Source organism: Grampus griseus (assembly GCF_964374135.1).
Source record: "Grampus griseus genome assembly, chromosome: 12".
Lineage (NCBI taxonomy): Eukaryota > Metazoa > Chordata > Mammalia > Artiodactyla > Delphinidae > Grampus > Grampus griseus.
The window spans coordinates 8480508-8498700 of NC_139006.1; the positions used below are offsets into that span (position 1 = coordinate 8480508).

Here is an 18193-nt window from a genome sequence, read left to right on the forward strand (position 1 = left end):
AGGTTGGGATTCTGGCGAGGTCTGGTTGCCCTGGTGATAACGGACAACCGTAACACTCTGCATCCCTCAGCCGCGTGCCTCGGTCCTTTATTTGCGTACTGATGTTTGACCTATATGGTGACCCTCGAGATTTACAAATTTGCAGAGGATCTGGATACTGAGGTGGAAGGCACCTTCCGTTTTAGAGGGAAGGTATACTTCCTTTCCGTGACGCATCCCTTCCACAAAAAGATGCAAACGTACAAACGCTCAATCAACTAAAGGACTCCCGCCCCTCCCCCAACTTAACTCCAGGATCGTGGATCTGCCCTCCCCGCTCTCCCGAAGCTGTTCGGGCAGTGTCCGGACTTCATCGGAGGGGGCTGGAATCCGGCGTCTGCCTCTTCACCCCCAGTATTGCCCTGCTTGACGCACGCGTGCTGACAGGGGAGGGGAAAGGGGAAAGCTTCTCCCGCACATAGCTCGCGGTCAGGGCACACGGGAGGAGATGCCCGGCCAGGGTCCAGTGTCCGAGTGGACGGAGTGCAGTTCTTCCACAGAGCCGCCCACAAGGGCCAGGGCCGAGGGTGGCGGCGGCGGGTGAGGCTGCGGGGCCCTGAGGGGTTTGGGAAGATGGCGATCAGCCCCGGGTCGTGATCCCCGGGTAGAGGAGTGGGTAGGAGCAGGCTGCTCCAGTAGACTGGTCCCCAATGTACTGAAGTGAGAGGAAGAGAGAACCTTTGTTGTGGCCGCGATGGGAAATATGGAAGCCGACTCAGTTTAGGGGAAGGGCTTCAGAGGGAAGCTTAGGAAGAGGGTTGGTGCAATGACTGACTAAACGCGGTGACTGCGACAGTCGCCTGGGTGCCTCTTCTGCCCCAGGGGGCGCTACGAAATCTGCTGGCAATTTTGCGGTCTGGTCAACGTACTTCTACAAAAAAGGGGTTGGCGGTGTGGGGTTGGGGGGTTGGGGGGCACCAAGGGAACAGAGGTTCAAAGAAGCGCTTCCAAGTCAAATCATTTCCCTGTGTGTGACATTAGCCACCTTTATGTCAAATTGGGATTCATAATCTGTAATGAGACAGATGACTCTGAATCTTAGAGACACCTTGATTTTAACATTTTCTTCACTCAGTAGTTCCTTTTTCATAAATCCATTTCATTTTGAGCAGGTTTTTACTATTATTTCCTGGATGCTGAAGACAATTAGTTGCTGAAGTTACTGCTGTGGGCAGTACCTCCTTATCCCTTGCATGAGTTATTCCCTAAAAGTGAGAATTGCCCGGTGTTCCTCTGAAGCCCACCGTCATGGCTCCTGCTGCACCCATGGCCATGTTTTTTTTAAAAAATAAATGTATTTGTGGATTTAGGATTTCTAAAGATAGGATGGGGTTGTGTGTTTCTTTTCTGTTTGTCACAGTGCTTGGCAAAGTTCTGGATCCCAGTATCTCAGGGGATCAATGAATTCTTGGTCATTGAATAAATTGCAGGAAGAGGAAAAGGGGAGTGTTTGTCAATTTGAGAAAAGAAAAAATGAACTTGTACAAAATTAGCAACATTCCAGACCAACTTATCAGTTCCAGTTCACCTTAAATTACATACAATAAATTACTTTATTAAAAATAAAGGAAGAAAATATCATGAATAGCACAGAAGCCCAAACAACTTTATTGAGCTCGGTGTAGGAATTAGATTAGGTGGCTATAAAAGTAAAGCCAAATCTGGCTTACAGTAAATCCTTTACAGAATGGTAAAAATCTCAGATAACCCACTTTGAAGAAGCCTGGAGTCATTAGAATATAACCAGAATTACAGGAGAAGATTTGCAAGACATTATTATCTGATGGAAACATGAAAAGTAAAAAGCATCTGCAATACTGTCCTTTTTTCATTTAAAATACTTTCTTTAATGCTTATAAAGCTGTCAATTATTACATATTATTTACATCCCTTTTTTTTTTAAACAGATCAGCTGGATATTCTTATTACCAGAATTCCAAAGGTATTGGTGAGTAGAGCATATAAAGCAGATAATATGTATCAGTAATATGGCTCAGAGAAGCCAGTTTTGCTATAACTACTCACACAATGGAATTTTTAAAAGTCTTCATTAGCATCCTTGGTAAACTCTTTAAGATTTTCAAACAACAATCCAGCAGGTTCTTTGTCTCCTGTTAAGATATCTCACATCAAAAGAATACTTCAAAATTGCAATGAATCTGAAAAGAACTGTGTTTATAACCGATGTTGGTTGAAAAGGACAGAACACAACCTGGGGTTTATACACAGGTTGAAGGAAAAAATTCTAAATTGTTCAACTTCAAAGAACATAAAATATTTCTCAATGCTGCTATTTTCCTCTCACTTGAAGTAAAGGATAGAGCTGCTGGAGGTAAGAGGTTAAGACAGGCCCCCAAGACCTCTCACTAATTTTTTGAGGGGAGCAATTTCAATTCAGTGATATATAAACCTGAATTCACTTTGCTTTTCCTTGGAAAATTTATAGTCCTAACAGTTACCTAGGAAAAACACACACATATCTGCATGTATATACATATATATCACTATTTATTTTATATACATGTGGTTGTTTTAAAATGGAATTGCTGAATCATGGCAATTCTGTTTGCTTTTTTTGAGGAACCGCCATACTGTTTCCACAGCAGCTGCATCATTTTATTCAATATATTCCCACCAGCAGTGCGCAGGGCTCCAATTTCTCCATATCCCAGCTAACACTTGTTTTCTGTTTTTTTGATGATAGTCATCCTTATGGGTATTAAGTGATATCTCACTGTGATTTTTATTTGCATTTCCCTAATAATTAGTGGTAGTGAGCATCTTTTCATGTGTTTATTAGCCATTTGTATATCTTCTTTGGAGACATCCAAAGTCTATTCAAGCCCTTTGCCAATTTTCAATTGGGTTCTTTGTTGCGTTTAACTATTATTATTATTGTTTTATTTTTTATTTTTTTTAGAAGATGAAACCCCCTTGATGGCAGTTTCTCTTTTTAAAAAAATTATTATTATTATTATTTTTTTTTTTTGCGGTACGCGGGCCTCTCACTGTTGTGGCCTCTCCCGTTGCGGAGCACAGGCTCCGGACGCGCAGGCTCAACGGCCATGGCTCACGGGCCCAGCCGCTCCGCGGCATGTGGGATTTTCCCGGACCAGGGCACGAACCCGCGTCCCCTGCATTGGCAGGCGGCCTCTCAACCACTGCGCCACCAGGGAAACCCTAAATTATTATTAATTAATTAATTTATGGCTGTGTTGGGTCTTTGTTGCTGCGCGCGGGCTTTCTCTAGTTGCAGCGAGTGGGGGTTACTCTTTCCTGCCATGCGTGGGCTTCTCACTGCTATGGCTTCTCTTGTTGCGGAGCACAGGCTGTAGGCGCGCAGGCTCAGTAGTTGTGGCGCATGGGCTTAGCTGCTCCACGGCATGTGGAATCATGCCGGACCAAGGATTGAACCCGTGTCCCCTGCATTGGCAGGTGGATTCTTAACCACTGCGCCAACAGGGAAGTCCCTAAAGCTCTTCATTTTAACACTGCCTCATTAAAGGGATAAAATGTGTGTTATTCTATCTTGAGTCTAATGCAGAATAGAATTTCGAAACTATATACTGAAGGCAAATGAATGATAAAATATTTTTGAAAATCTTTAAAGCACAAATCCTGCATGTATATTCCTGTTTAGTATGGTCTGACATACAATAAACTAAAGAAATAAGTTACTGTCAACATTTTGCATCTCAGCTGAGTTCAAAATAATTTTGTCCATATGTAATGATTATATATCATTATATATAGTAAATATTTATAAATATCTTAGATTTTTGTGTGCTCTAAAACCAAATGGCATATCATAATGTCTCTTCAGATTTAACAGTCTGACTCATACTGGTATTCCAGGATAATCAATGACACATGTAAATAGATGGATCTTAATAATTAATTTGTTAAACTTATCTTTGCTTATGAAATTCACATAATAATGTCCTTGCCTACAGATAGATTCAAAGATGGACACAAAATGAACTCACACATAGCCATGCTGCAAGAGTTATGGAAAACGCCTCAAGTTCAAACAATTCACATCCCTAAGTCAATGACAGAGACATCCTTTCTAAAGGTATGCTAACCAAATACCAATACTTTATTTAAATACCGATAGTCTTTGTATTCAGAGCTGAACTTTTTATTGAAGATAAGCTAGTTAGAGGGTAAGGCACTGTAGCAGACAAGTACACCCAGCACATTGTCTAGGAGTCCATAAATATCTGCTGGGTAAACTCATGAGTGAATGCAAGGATTTTATCATTATAGATTCCCTATCATAAGAGTTCTTTCAGGGTTTTATGATACTTTGGATCTAATGTACCTTTACTCAGGAAGCTCAGTGCCAAGCACAAAGATGCTTGAGGAAAGTTCCACTCTAGAGACAGAAACCCAACCTCATAAGGATTTTGCTCAAGGACCACAAAATTAAAAGCAAGTAAGTAAAGAAAATGGCAATAAACACTTCATAACTGTTGACCCGTATTACCCATTAAAGATCATAGCTGGCAGAAGTACCCTCTCTAGAGCAATATAAATTAGGGTTACTAAAGATCTGTGCAAACTGATAAGTTATTTCTGACCAACATTTAATATTTTCTCTGCATTTATTATCTATTCAGTTCAGTAAATCTTGTGTTTGTATGTATATACACATGCATATATAGTGGAGTCTTGCATTTTAGGTGAGCGTTAACTTCTAAAATCAGCAAGTACAGTGAAAATCTTAGTCAAAATTACTTATATGACTGGGACTTCCCTGGTGGTCCAGTGATTAAGACGCCATACTTCCACTGCAGGGGGCACAGGTTTGATCCCAGGTCAGGAACTAAGATCCCACATGCCGCTAGGCACGGCCAAAAAAAAAAAATTACCTATATAAGAGACCAACAGACTACCCTCAGTCTGTCCAACACCGAGAGTTATTCTTCTGGTGCTAGAAAAGACTGTTTCTAAGACTAGAGTAATTGTGTTTCTTTTAGGTACCACTTTTGAGGTACCACCTCAAACATCATATTCAGAAGGCAAGATGCCTACACTCACTGAGAGGCACATGGGAACTAAGACTCATTGACAGACAGCAGATTCACACTTTCCTTATTCTTCTAGGGCAGTGTTTCTCAAACCCAGTGGGCATCTGAATCACTCGAGTGGAAATGGCAAACAGAGTCACTTGTACTATTTAAATGGCCATTTCTTTCTCTCTTAATTTTTTGGCCAAATGAACATTCTATCCTTTCAGATATGGAATATTGCCAACCTCTGTTCTACAATGCAGCCTATAAATCTTGTTTTGTCTTCTAGCATCCAGACCTCACCTTAGGCCAGAAGCGTTACCTGTGCAGCATTGCTAAGATCTATAATGCAAACTATCTGAGGACGTTAATGAAGAGGCAGTACATGCATGTGACCCAGCACAGCTCACAAAAACCAGGCAGGTGCACCTCCAGGTAGTTTCTCACTAGTTCTCACAAGAAACAAGAGGGTGTTCTAACAGAGGTGATTTGTGTGACAGGTGTCCTCACTCATCACAGGAGCCACCTCAGTTCTCGTTACTCACAGAAGCAGCATTACCCCTGCACTACATGGCGACACCAGCTGGAGAGAGAGGACTCGGGGCCTTCTAACATTGCAGCTGCATCTGCACCTGAGATGATCATACAGCATTCCCTTTGGCAACCAGTGAGAAACAAAGAAAGGTTTGTTTCCTACTCTTTAAGAGAAAAATGTACCCCTCAATTTTATTTGAGCTAAATGACATTAAATCTTGTGTTCCCTAATATGTTCACTTTATTAAATTCAGAATAGGTTGGACAAAAAGCACAAAAGAATGCTATCTTATAGTCTCTTTACTGAGCTGACTGGGATATGTTACTGTTTTCAGAACTTTGTGGAATTGTAAAAATTTCGATCAGCTAAAGATATGGAAGACTGCCCTTTTAAATGATTCCCACTCAAATTTAAAATAATACAAACACTTTCAAAAGGAGAAGCATATGGTGGCTTATGCACAGGGGAATACTATAAACAAAAAAGGAAAAAGGAAAAAAGAGATTAAGATGCCTGATTATTCAACCTGCGCTACAATCGTTAGCTTTGCATCTCAGGGTTAGTATGTCACGGGAGAATTCAGGGTCTGAAAGGGTCTCTTTGGTGATGCCGGCAGCTTAATAAAAAGAACATATATGGTCTTCCACATGCATTTGGCAGCTGTTCACTGTGCTGGTTCCAATTAAGATGCTTCTCTTTCTTACAGTTTAAAAACTGGATATGCATCTAAAACAAGATGTAAGTCGCTGAAGATTTTTAGAAAACCAGGCAGACTGTTCATGCAATCAGGTAAATGTGGAATTCTTAATATATGCATTTTTAAAGATGTCATGCTAAAAAATATTAAACCCAATATAGTTCCATTTCTATTAGAGAAGACATTAAAAAAATTTAGAACGTGACTTGCTTATATTGCTCCAAACAAAACTAAACATGAGGGCTTCCCTGGTGGCGCAGTGGTTGAGAGTCCGCCTGCCGATGCAGGGGACATGGGTTCATGCCCCGGTCCGGGAAGATCCCACATGCCGCGGAGTGGCTAGGCCCGTGAGCCATGCGCGTCCGGAGCCTGTGCTCCGCAACGAGAGAGGCCACAACAGTGAGAGGCCCGCGTACCGCAAAAAAAAACAAACAAAAACTAAACATGAAATCGATTTCTGCTTTCATTTAAAAGAACACACTGCTCAGGGACTCCTGCATGCAGGATCTTATTTCCCCGATCAGGGATCGAACTCATTCCCCCTGCAGTGGAAGCACAGAATCGTAACCTATGGACCACCAGGGAAGTCCCCAGACAGCAATATTTTGTATAGAATCAAATAGTTAACAAAGGGCTATATCACCTATACCATTTTGTTTAATATCCAAACCAGTGGAAACAAACCAATTATTATTATCAAAATTTTACAGAGCAACTCAGACAAATCCACATTTGGGAAGGATCAGCATAAAGGATCCTTCTACCACAAGTACAGAATATCACAAAATGAAAAAGGCAAGAGAAAGACTGAATGCTCAGAAATATTCCTCAGAATTGATAAAGTGGAAAGGATTAAGTGGAAGTTAAATAATTTCCTAGTTACTACCACAGTGAGTAGGGAAGTTGGTAGGAAACAGGGAACTTAGGACTTCTGAACCCATATCCCACTGCTGTATGACAGCACCACTCAGCTCTGCTGTAAGTACCATACCATGCCTATCCAAGAAATGAGGGAAATGGCAGGGGAGAAGGTAAGTCTGGTTCCAAAAAGAACAGCTGGAGGAAACCACAGATAGAGGAAAAGTCCCCATGGTCCCCCAAGAGAAAAGAAATGAGAAGGAACTTAAGGAAAACAGAGAATACTGAAGCTATAACTTCCCCCAGTCAAAAGATTTTGAAAAGCAATGGGAAAATAGGACTTAGTAACAGAGAATTTGCTATACAATAACTTGGCTAGAATATAGTACTGGGCATCTTATTTTAAAAAATAAGAGATTTAGGGGGAGGGGGAGATAATCAAATTTTGAAAATTGCAATTTGTTTTTGCCAAAGGCTTATTAAAAAAGTAGGTCATTTTGAAGGTTGTTCTTGTATACAAATCTCAATTTTCAGGATGAAATACTTTATTTCCAAAACAGACATTATAAACTCTTATTTTTTCCTTCAGTTTCCATAAATGATTCTGAATCATACATGAATGAAGAAAAAAAGGAAGATGATTTGCTAAATAAGTGTATGCAATCAATGTCAATTGAAGAACACGGAGAACATCTGATGCTAACTTGACAATCTTGAGTATTGGTGATGTGCCAAAGGTGGGGGGAAGGGATTGTGAATCGTGTCCTCTCTACATTCAGTATTGTTATTCACCACTAAGTCATTAAGTAATTTTAGTTTGTTCAGAAACTTTTACTACCATGTAAATGGTTTGATGTAGTTCCATGTACGAATATTTTGTGTAATAAAATTTGTGTGAAATATATGCGTGTAGTCCTAGCTAGGTACAATTAAAATTCTTCTTGTCACCTAAAACTGAATTATTCTTCTTTAAATCTGAAAAATACATTGTATAATTCTGTTTACAGTAAGTCCTAAAATAGCAACATTAGAATATCCTGGAAATATTTTCCAAATCAGGCTGAGGAAAACTCTGAATATCCTGATATAGAATAGCATTTGATAGAAGTAACATCCTGGCTTGCTCAATAAATATTATCTGCTTGAACACAAGTTAAAAATGGAAATATCAATTTGCCCTATTTTATGAAAATTGCCAAACACTTGGACTCTTAAACTAGATTTAAGTTGGGAATAGTTGTATTAATGAAAGGATTGTTCACATTACATTTTTGCTCTAGTGTGCTTGCCTTCTAAATGTTTTAGAACATTAGTGTTTTAAATTTTTATTTTTTTAAATTTTAACTTTTGGAGGTATAGTTGATATACAATATTATGTAAGTTGCAGGTGTACAACATAGTGATTCACAATTTTTAAAGGTTATACTCCATTTATAGTTATTGTAAAATATTGGCTATATTCTTTGTGATGTATAATATATCCTTGTAGCTTATTTATTTATACATAATAGTTTGTACCTCTTGATCCTCTACCCTATCTTGCCTCTCCCCAGTTCCCTCTCCCCACTGGTAACCACTAGTTTGTTCTCTACATCTGTTTCCTTTTCGTTATATTCACTAGTTTAGTTTTTAGATTCCACATATAAGTGATATCATACAGTAATTTGTCTTGCTCTATCTGACTTATTTCACTTAGCATAATACCCTCCAAGTCCATCCATATTGTTGCAAATGGCAAAATTTCACTTTTTTATGACTAATATTACACTGTGTATGTACGTATGTACGTGTGTACATACACACACACACATACACACCACATCGTCTTTATCCACTCTTCTGTTGATGGACCCTTAGGTTGTTTTCATATCTTGGCAATTGTAAATAATGTTGCTATGAACACTGGAGTGCACGTATCTTTTCAAATTACACAGTAGTGTTTAAAAAAAATTTTTTGTTAAAACGTAAAGAATAGGGCACTTAAAAGCAACAGTCTGAAGAATCACTGATGATTTACTATGTCAATATGGTATTCTATTTAGTTAATAAAATCTGAGTCCAACATTATGACCTAGAATGTTTTAAGAAAGAGCTCTGAAAGGTCATCTCATCTACCTTATCACTGTAACACTTGTCTGCAGTTTCATTTGGCCTCTTATTTTCATAAGTTTTAAAAATTAAAACACAGTTTATCAAGAAAGTATAAATGAAAGGTAACTGTTTATTACTGGAGAAGAGAAGAATGTATACAAGAAAATCTAGATTCTTTCTCCTCATGCACTACTTTGGTAGTAAAGTTCCAAATATCAACTATGAAGATATTTACAAGGATAAATTTTTCTTAACATGTGACCATTTACTGTGTGGTGGATGTTTTTTCATAGAAATCATATACTTAAACTAAATATAATCTTATAGTTTACAAGAAGCTTAGAACATTGTATTAACAGAAGACGAGATTACATTTTACTGCAAAATATTATAAAAGTGATACAATTTTGTGGCTCTTAAACATTTAATTACTTGAGTTGAACAGGGGAATGGAAAAAAAAAAAAAGCCCAACAGAAATATCATCAGGACACGCCTCGCTTTAAGATTTTTTGTATTCAATTCGTTCTACTTTCACGTCATCTCCAATTAGCTGATACACATAAGTGACAACTGTAGAAGCCTGGATATCCATCAACACAAATGAAGGAATAATGTTTCTGGAAGAAAATATAAATAATGTCAGTGTTTTGTACTAAAAAGCAGTAGCACTATAAATTTCAATTTAGGATGACAATTTGGATTCAAGGAGAAATCTGGTTGTTAGACATATTAAAAAGAATAATCACCAATAGAAGATTGCCAAAAAGGCTATAATTATTTAAATAATCACATTTCTCTTTTATGAAATGTCACTTGTACAATTATTAACTTTATGAAACCCCCAAATTCCCAAATTGCATACTACTTACGTTTCCAAGGCATTATATGCTCCAGTGGCAGAACCTGGATTAATGTAGAATTTATTTTCATGCTCAAATGCTTCAAATTTATGTGTGTGTCCTGAAATAAGAATATCCACATCAAACTGCCTCTGCAACAGGGCTAAGCTGGCCATATCTCCCCATGGAATAACTTGATGTCCATGGATCAAACCAATTTTGAACTGCCCAACAGTTACAACTTTCTGTTCTGGATAATTCAGATTCTAAAATATGAAATAGACATAAGAAAAACAAATATTTTAGAGACATAGAGGTTTAAAAAATAACCTTCTTAAATATTCAATCTCATATGGGTGTTTTACTACAGTGCTCCACAACCAACATATTTGTTAAATATTTGATTTCTTCTCAATCTCTAAGGCTGCAACGGTGCTCAAAACATAATTTACTTTAGGTAAACTGGAACTTATCATGCAATCCCTTTGTTGAGTTTTTTTTTTATAGAATGAGTTCTTTTCGGCTTTCTGTGAAGGATAATTCCCCCAAATTTATGTTTCCTTTATTTAAGAATCCAAGGAATATGACCTGTAAGCTAGGATATGTTCAAATTATATCCCAGGTTTTAATAGTTACATAGATGGCTTAAAATAATAATGGTAGTTAAACTTATGTAGCACTTAGTATGAACCAGGCACTATTCTAAGAAGTTTATAAATATCAACCTATGTAATAATTACAAACAATCCTAAGAGGTAGATTCTATTATGACTCCCATTTTATGGATGAGGAAACTGAGGCACAGAGAGGTGAAAATAACTTGCCTAGGAGCACACGTTATTAAGTGTGTGAGCCAAGATCCAAACCCTGGTAGTATGGCTCCAGGGTCAAGCAAAAAATTTAATTCTTGCTACTGAAACTATCTTTAGCATATCATAAACAGAACCCCTAATATATTTTTAACAAATGGCAAACATATACTCGAATTATTGACAAGATGTCTGCCCCTTCCCTTCTCATCCCCCCACCCCACTTTTCACTTTCATGCCACCTCTAGTTTATTCAAACTTAAAACCAAAAAAAAAAAGCACCAGTGAATTTAAATAGTTTATGAAAAAGCTTATATTCCTAGGAATAAAAAATAAAATTTTCATACTAGAATCAGGTTTATTAAGCTATGTCATACAATGTTAGCACTGTCATGGGTCTTAAAAATCATCTATTTCAATCATATTTACATAGTAGGGAACTAAGAAAGAGGATGTAACTTGCCTAAAATCTCATTATTAATTAATGGGCAAAGTTGGAACTCCAGAACTCCTTATTTTTCCTTTAAAGTTAGGTTTATTGAGGTAAAATTTACGTACAGGAAAATTACCCTTTTTGGTATACAATTCAAGGAGTTTTGACAAATGCATACAGTTGTGTAAGCACTGCCACAGTAAGATATAGAAAAGTCTATCCCCTCCTCAAAACTCCCTCATGCCTGTTTATAGTTAACCTTTGAGATAGGGAGCCATGGCAGGGTTTTCAGCAGAGAAGTGATGTAATCTTACTTCACCTAGAAAGGATCACTCTGGTTGCTACGTGGAGAATAAACTGTGCAGGGAGCAAGGATAGAGTCAGGAAGCTGGAACACAGTAAAGTGATAAGTAGCTTGGAACAGGGTAGCAGAGGTGGTGGCGGGGTAAGTTCCTGACAAAAACTTTTTAAACTAAATGATAGTACTACAAAAAATATTGACAAAACCATATCAATTTAATTAGAACAAGTATGTAATATGTTTATTAAGTAGTCTAAAATCAGTGATTTTCAAACTGTAAGGGAGGGGTATGTGTAATAATTTTACATTGGAAAACTAAAAAAAAAAAAAAAAAGGCAAAACAAACCTTAACAGTTGAGAAACTCTGGTCTCAAAAATAAACCTTATATATATAAAAATCAAGAAAAGGAAATATTTAATTAATATATAATCAACACAACAGGAAAAAAAAAGGAAAGGGAATATTTGGGAAGGGAAAGGGAAGTACATCACCTCATCGAAGTCTCCTCTCACAATATGAACATCACCAGCCAGAGTCTTGAGATAGTCGTAACTCTCTTTGGTACAAAGGTTTCCAGTGCAGAGAATGTGCTGAATCTTTCCTGGCACCAGCAGTTTTTTGAATTTAGCTGGCAAACTGTTGCACCGGTGTGGGATGTGCAGGTCTCCTAATACCAACACCAACTTTAAAGTGTCAAGGTGAGAAAAGGTGTAATGTTAAACATGATTTCAAAACAAGATATTCTCCTCCCGTAAGTCCTCTTTTAAATTAAACTAATCAGAGATTCCAAAACCCAAAAGAGCAGAAGTTACTCACATAGTTCCTATCATGACCACTTAAACACACATATGATTCTAAATCAATCTTCGTTTATTTGGGTCATAAATAGGCGTGCACACAATACAGGTAATCATTCTATTTATCAAGAATAAAATCAAGCTTTCTAAAGCGATTCATTCAGAGACCTATAAATTACACTCAAAAAAATTGAAAAATGAAAAATATACTACCAGGCCCTATGGAATTTGATATGGTAATTCATATTTCTGCAGTTTTAATGTAAAACATCATATATTGATTCCAGGGATGTTAATAAAAAGAATGGTTAAAATTATAGAGGAAAAAAAGTTAATTCTATAATTTACTAGACTGACAACTATTTGGAGGAACAGTAGCCAAAATTTACAATCTTTGTTACTTAAAATATTAACTATACATTGCAGAGGTATAAAAACAGCCTATGTTGCAAAGAGTTTCAATAGGGCAAACATGTGCTTCTGAACTATAATTTTGTTATCTTCTCTTTCCTTCATCATTAGAAATCCTGACTGTCATATTTTTGTTTAGATCAAATTGTCTATGTATCCTCAGTTTAGTTCCCAAACTTAAAATAACATATCAATCTTTCATGTGCATTAGAGCATTAAAAAAAGAGAGAGATCAGCTAAATAAGTGATGAATTCAGCAGGAGGTGGTTTAGAGTTGGAACAATCTCAGACGACAAAACCAAATTCTGCATATAAATATAAAAGAATTAAAAAACCTCAATCCTGCAGATTTTTAATTTTAAAATTTCAAGATTTGACATATATACACCACTTAACACAATAATGTCAAAAAGATCATTTAAAAATAGTATTCGCCCTCCAAAGGACAAGAGAATCAATTTCTCCATGTCCATTGGTATAAGCACCTTCAGACGAGATCTGGCGCGTTCAGGGTGGTATGGCTGCAGACAGTATAAGCACCTTCATTCTATGACAGGATGCTTTCCCACACAGATATCCCATCCATAAATGTACATGCCCTTTAACTGGTTCTAAAGAACGCATTACTATTCTTTAATATTACCAAACATTAAATATCTAAAACAGGATAAACAGCAAAGTTTGGCCACTACAGACTTTGTAAGTTGAAATTAATCAAAACCAAAATGTGTAAAATTAAAATTATTACCACAATAAGCTTGATTCATCTTGCAACAAATATCAAAATGATTACAAAGGAAAGGAAATGTTATCAGGATATAAAGTAACTGAGGTAACACAAGGTTACAAAACTAGCTCACTTTAAAAGAAATTATTAAATAAGCTTCTTTACGAAGAGTAGTTTCAGCTGGTATTTGCTCAATGACATATTGTTTCAATCCAAATCTTAGTGGACAAAACATCTATAAAACTAAAAACCACCACATAGTTTCCACCCTCAGTGATAATCAATACAAAAGTACCTGGAGATAGAACAATCTTCATCTTTAGAGGGGGATCCCTTCAGATATGAATTGAAGTACATAGTTAATGTGGGAAGCTGGCATTTGAGAAAAAGGTAAAAAAATAGATTTCTATATTAAAAAAAAAAGAACCTCAAACTCATAAATTAAGGGTATATGTCTATAACAGGTTGAAAATGTTTGGGCCTAATAATGAATGAGCTGTTCAATCTGAATGTGGTAGAACGAACATTAGTAAGACATGATACTTTATAATGATCTATGAGCTCAATTCTATAATGTACTGAGGATTATGCCCAAGTGTACCTAGACTATTAGCAGTCTAAAGATATAACTATGAATGGCCACACAGAAACTATTTCAAATTAGTAAGGATCCTTACTAGGACCTTGATTTCCTGCAGCTTTTTAAGTTATAGGGGGAATAGTGTCACATAACAAATACCATACTTTGAGCAGCGTCTTTGCCCAAATTCCACACTTTGGACAGTTCAGGTTAGACATAGATTACAGAGTCTTTTAAGACAGCAAAAGATCCTGGAAATGGCAGTCTTGTTAAATTCAAATAAAGAACCAACCTAATCAAAGCATAGGAATTTGGTTACTTCCTATTTGATAGACATAAAAGGGTGAAATCCCAGTAACAGCACCCAACCACCATTGTTAGTAGGAGCTAAGAGAAGAAACTTACTCTGTGCCCAGCCTTAGTGGAATGAAGAAGTTGATTGCAGACAGGGGAATGAAAAAAAAAGGGTGAAACATGACCAATGTTAAAAGAAAGCAACGAAAAGAAACAAACCAAAAAAAGAACAAAAAACTCATCGAATGAATATGCAAACAACTGTTAATGATTTCTGAGTGTTATGAAAGAAAATGTTAAAAATCAGCTTTGCTCAAAACATTACCAAAAGAACCATTTGCTGTACTATTAGATATCTCTCTCTCTCACACACACTTAAAATTTTTTCGACTTTTCCTAATCTCATTCGCCACTTTGACTCCCATCCGTTTTGTTTCCTGTTCTGTTTAGAATTTTATTTGGAAAATTCATCAGCAATAGCTTAAATGAAAGCTAACATTTTCTGGATCCTTTAGGACTAATTATTCTTCAAGTATATTGATTTTAATCCTCCTATGTTTAAAATTCTAGTAGTTGGAAAATTATGCTGCAGCTAGGTCATTTTGTACAGAAGATCTAACACAGCACTGTGAATACATTATCAAGTATTGGATGTACTGGATGATAAAAGCAGACACCTTCCTCCAGCTAAATCTGGACTTTCCCCACACTTGAATTTGCTGCCCATAGACTCTGGATACTACTGTATATTGAACATTTCTGGTCTCTTTTGCCAAATAAAATGCTTTTAATTGTAAAAGAATTGACTAACTCTAAATTTTGCCCAGTTCTATTTCACATGAAAAGTGATATTTCAGTACAACTACCATGAAAAAGTGTTCACCTCTCAAAAAAACTTCAGAAACATTAATATAGAAATCATGTCAGGTAATTTCATCTTCTCCCAGGGATAACTGTCTCAAAATTACTGTAAACTGGACTACTCTAATCTGGAGTCTGTTTAGAAGCAAAAATCAAAAGTGGGATTAAAGTCTCTAACATACATAAAGAAGCTAAAGAACCAGAGACCATGAATCTTTGGCTGTCACGTCTATAAGGCACCTTAAAGGCTGCTGGTCATAGAATCACGATCATCTTAAAAATGCAATAGATGTTCATCAGAGAGAGAAGTCTCTTTTCAGCAACACAAATACCAAGATCATGAGAAATCCTTTTAAAACCGTTCTTCACTTTGTAGGGGGTCAAGGGCACTTTGAAAATCTGATTACCGCTATTAGCCCTCTCTGGCAGCAGTTCCCGAGTTTTCACGTAGGCAGGCCTTGGGGTACCGATCTCCTGGGGGTGAGGGGATGATCTGGGGCAATCTGATGGACGAATGAGGTAAAGCTTCCCAAACTACTCCTTGCTGCCAACAATGACCCTTTCACCAGAAAAACGTTCCAAAACGTATTTCAAACCATTTCAAGGAGTTCGAAAACCATTAAGGAATCCTGCTCTAAAGGGTCGCAGCAGCCTGAGGAAGTAGTTCCAGCAACCCTAAAAGCTAAATCCAGTCCTTTTCAGGGCCCACTGCCACATTTCAATGGCAGCTGCACGGTATTTCAGGGGCGAAGGGGACAGCTCTTACCCACTTTCTCTAGACAGCAAACTAAATGGTAGCTTGCTTCTTCCCGTTTTGCCTCCGAGAAGCCAGCTTTCGCCACATGGGGGTGGTAACCGGTGGGTTACCTACTAGCGGGAGGGGCTTTTTGCGCGAAAGGAGCAAGGAAACGTCTGGAAGCGGCGGAGTTCCCGTGCTCCTTTCTCTGGGACGCTCGAGGCACAGGCCCAAAGGCCTTCCCCGGCTCGGGCGTGAGGGGCTCGTGACAGAAGCAGCAGCTGAAAGGGACCCTTTCCCCCCTTGGACGTCCTGTGGCTCCTGGGGCTGGGCTGCGAGGCCAGGGCTGGCCGCACCCAGAGGTGGCCGCTCTTTCCTCCCTTGTCTTTCCCCAGGCCCGGGCCCCGGCCGCGCCCGCCACGGCCTCCGGGATCGTTTAAGCCCTCGCCCAGAGACTCCCAGCGTCTCCCAACGACGCAGCACCCCAACCGAGAGGCAGGCCTCTGTCGCCGCAGCTGCCGCCCTCACCATCCTGTCACTGGGCTCCGCTCAGTCACCACAACCGCCGCCGCCCTCTCTTCCTCAGACGCCTCGACAACCCGCCCACCTCGCTCACAACCAATGAGAAGAGAAGTCGGCGAGAGACAGCTCTACGGAGGCCCGCTTAGGCTCTTCGCCGCCGTAAAGCGAAGTTGTTCTTTGGGAAATTGTGGTGGGGCGGTGGCCAAGATCGCGAAGTTTCCAAAAGCGCGGGCAACATCCGGGCGCCTGGGGCCCTCGAGCTGGGGCGCGCAGAGTGACTGACATTTTTAGGGATTGCAGTCATGCTGAAGTGCGGGATGAGCGGCAGTCAGGTGAAAGGTGCAGAGGCCTTTTTGCCTTTCTGTGTAGAAAAGGGAAAGCCTAGGGTTCATGGGGAAGTTTCCACCATCGTCTAGTTTCTTGATCTTTGCCTTTCTGCCTAGGGGCTGAGGACACAAGGCCTGGCCACAGCCGGCACCCACCCACCCACCCACCCAGGGTCCTGTTAGCTTCTGAGGGGCGAATGACGGCCCATCTGCTTTTATTTATGCATAATATTTATATTCATAGGTGTCCATAAAATGAAGTTGCACTATCTGGACAAATATTGGAAGGGCAGCTTCAAACTCGGGACGATAGGACTGTGTGGGAAGTTGGGAAAAACAATGCTTGGACAGTAGAAGTATTTTAGTGCCATGAGAAAAAAGCATAAACCTGTTTTTTTCCCCAAATTCTAGCATTTTTAATGTATGACCTGGGACAAGCCACGGAATCACTTCCGGGCTCAGTTTTCTTATTTGTAAAATGAGAATATTAACAGCATCTTCATTATAGGGTTTATTGTAGGAATAAAATGCAGGTAAGGAGCTCAGTAATGAATGGGAATGTATAAGAACTATTGTTTATTGTAAATGGTACTTTAAACATGTAAGTTACTCCAGAAAGTCTCTATTTAGAAAAGTAATGGTCATACAGATCATAACCTGAAAGTGATTATTGAAAGGCATCTTGTGTTGCGGCCGGCTTCCCCTGTGTTGACAACCTCTATGGAACAGTATTAATGAACAGGAAAGGGAAGCACAGGACCCCCCATTGTTGCATGTTCTCAGAGTTCTAGAAAGTTCTTTCTTGCAGTGTGTACCTTAGTTCTCAATAAGTGATAATTTGTATGATTGTTTAAATTTGTTTTTCCTCCGTAACTCTAAGCCCTGTGAGGGCAGGAGCTGTAAACCCGTCTTGTTCATTGCTATACCCGCATTGCCTTGGCTTGTACCGTCCTTGGAACATACTAGGTGCTCAATAAATATTCATTGAATGAATGAAAGGTCTTCATTAGCTAGCTCCAGGAAGAAGTGGTGAATGTGAAGTGGTAAAAAGGGACAAACGCCTCTTTTTCTCCCCCTAGTCATCCTCTCTTTCTCAGTTTGAGGCCTGCACCCCCCACTTCCGGCTGTGCCGTGCAGCTTGCGGGATCTTAGTTCCCCCACCAGGGATTGAACCTGGGCCCTTGGCAGTGGAATTGCGGCGTCCTAACCACCAGACCACGAGGGAATTTCCCCAACTCTGATTCTTTTTTTAATTTATTTATCTATTTATTTTTGGCTGCATTGGGTCTTCGTTGCTGCGCGCGGGCTTTCTCTAGTTGC

At 38.9% G+C, this 18193-nt stretch overlaps 3 protein-coding genes across 4 annotated transcripts in view; 2 read left to right on the forward strand and 1 right to left on the reverse strand.

Moving 5' to 3' along the window:
• The first annotated feature begins 405 nt into the window (after positions 1-405).
• FAM216A (family with sequence similarity 216 member A) lies at positions 406-8790 on the forward strand. Of its 2 annotated transcripts, none has more exons than XM_082667846.1 (7): positions 406-579; positions 1947-1987; positions 3993-4114; positions 5344-5473; positions 5555-5738; positions 6296-6378; positions 7734-8790. In XM_082667846.1, exons 1-7 carry the CDS (start codon positions 488-490, stop codon positions 7850-7852), a joined length of 771 nt encoding a protein of 256 aa, XP_082523972.1. In that variant the 5' UTR covers positions 406-487; the 3' UTR covers positions 7853-8790. The 2 variants fall into 2 exon arrangements, with proteins under 2 accessions (XP_082523972.1, XP_082523973.1); XM_082667847.1 differs by having other exon boundaries at positions 1947-1981.
• Positions 8791-9345: 555 nt separating this feature from the next.
• Positions 9346-16630, reverse strand: VPS29 (VPS29 retromer complex component). Its single transcript, XM_082668031.1, has 4 exons — positions 16554-16630; positions 12111-12302; positions 10106-10341; positions 9346-9853 (listed from the first exon to the last, which is right to left on the reverse strand). Exons 1-4 carry the CDS (start codon positions 16554-16556, stop codon positions 9736-9738), a joined length of 549 nt encoding a protein of 182 aa, XP_082524157.1. The 5' UTR covers positions 16557-16630; the 3' UTR covers positions 9346-9735.
• Positions 16631-16756: 126 nt separating this feature from the next.
• The window catches only part of RAD9B (RAD9 checkpoint clamp component B), a gene marked incomplete at its 3' end in the record, with an annotated part of 30947 nt that continues 29510 nt past the window's right edge, over positions 16757-18193 (forward strand). Inside the window, exon 1 of the mRNA XM_082668030.1 lies at positions 16757-16886. Within this exon, the coding sequence (XP_082524156.1) occupies positions 16850-16886 (37 nt within the window). The 5' untranslated portion in view covers positions 16757-16849. The remainder of the gene's footprint in view (positions 16887-18193) is intronic.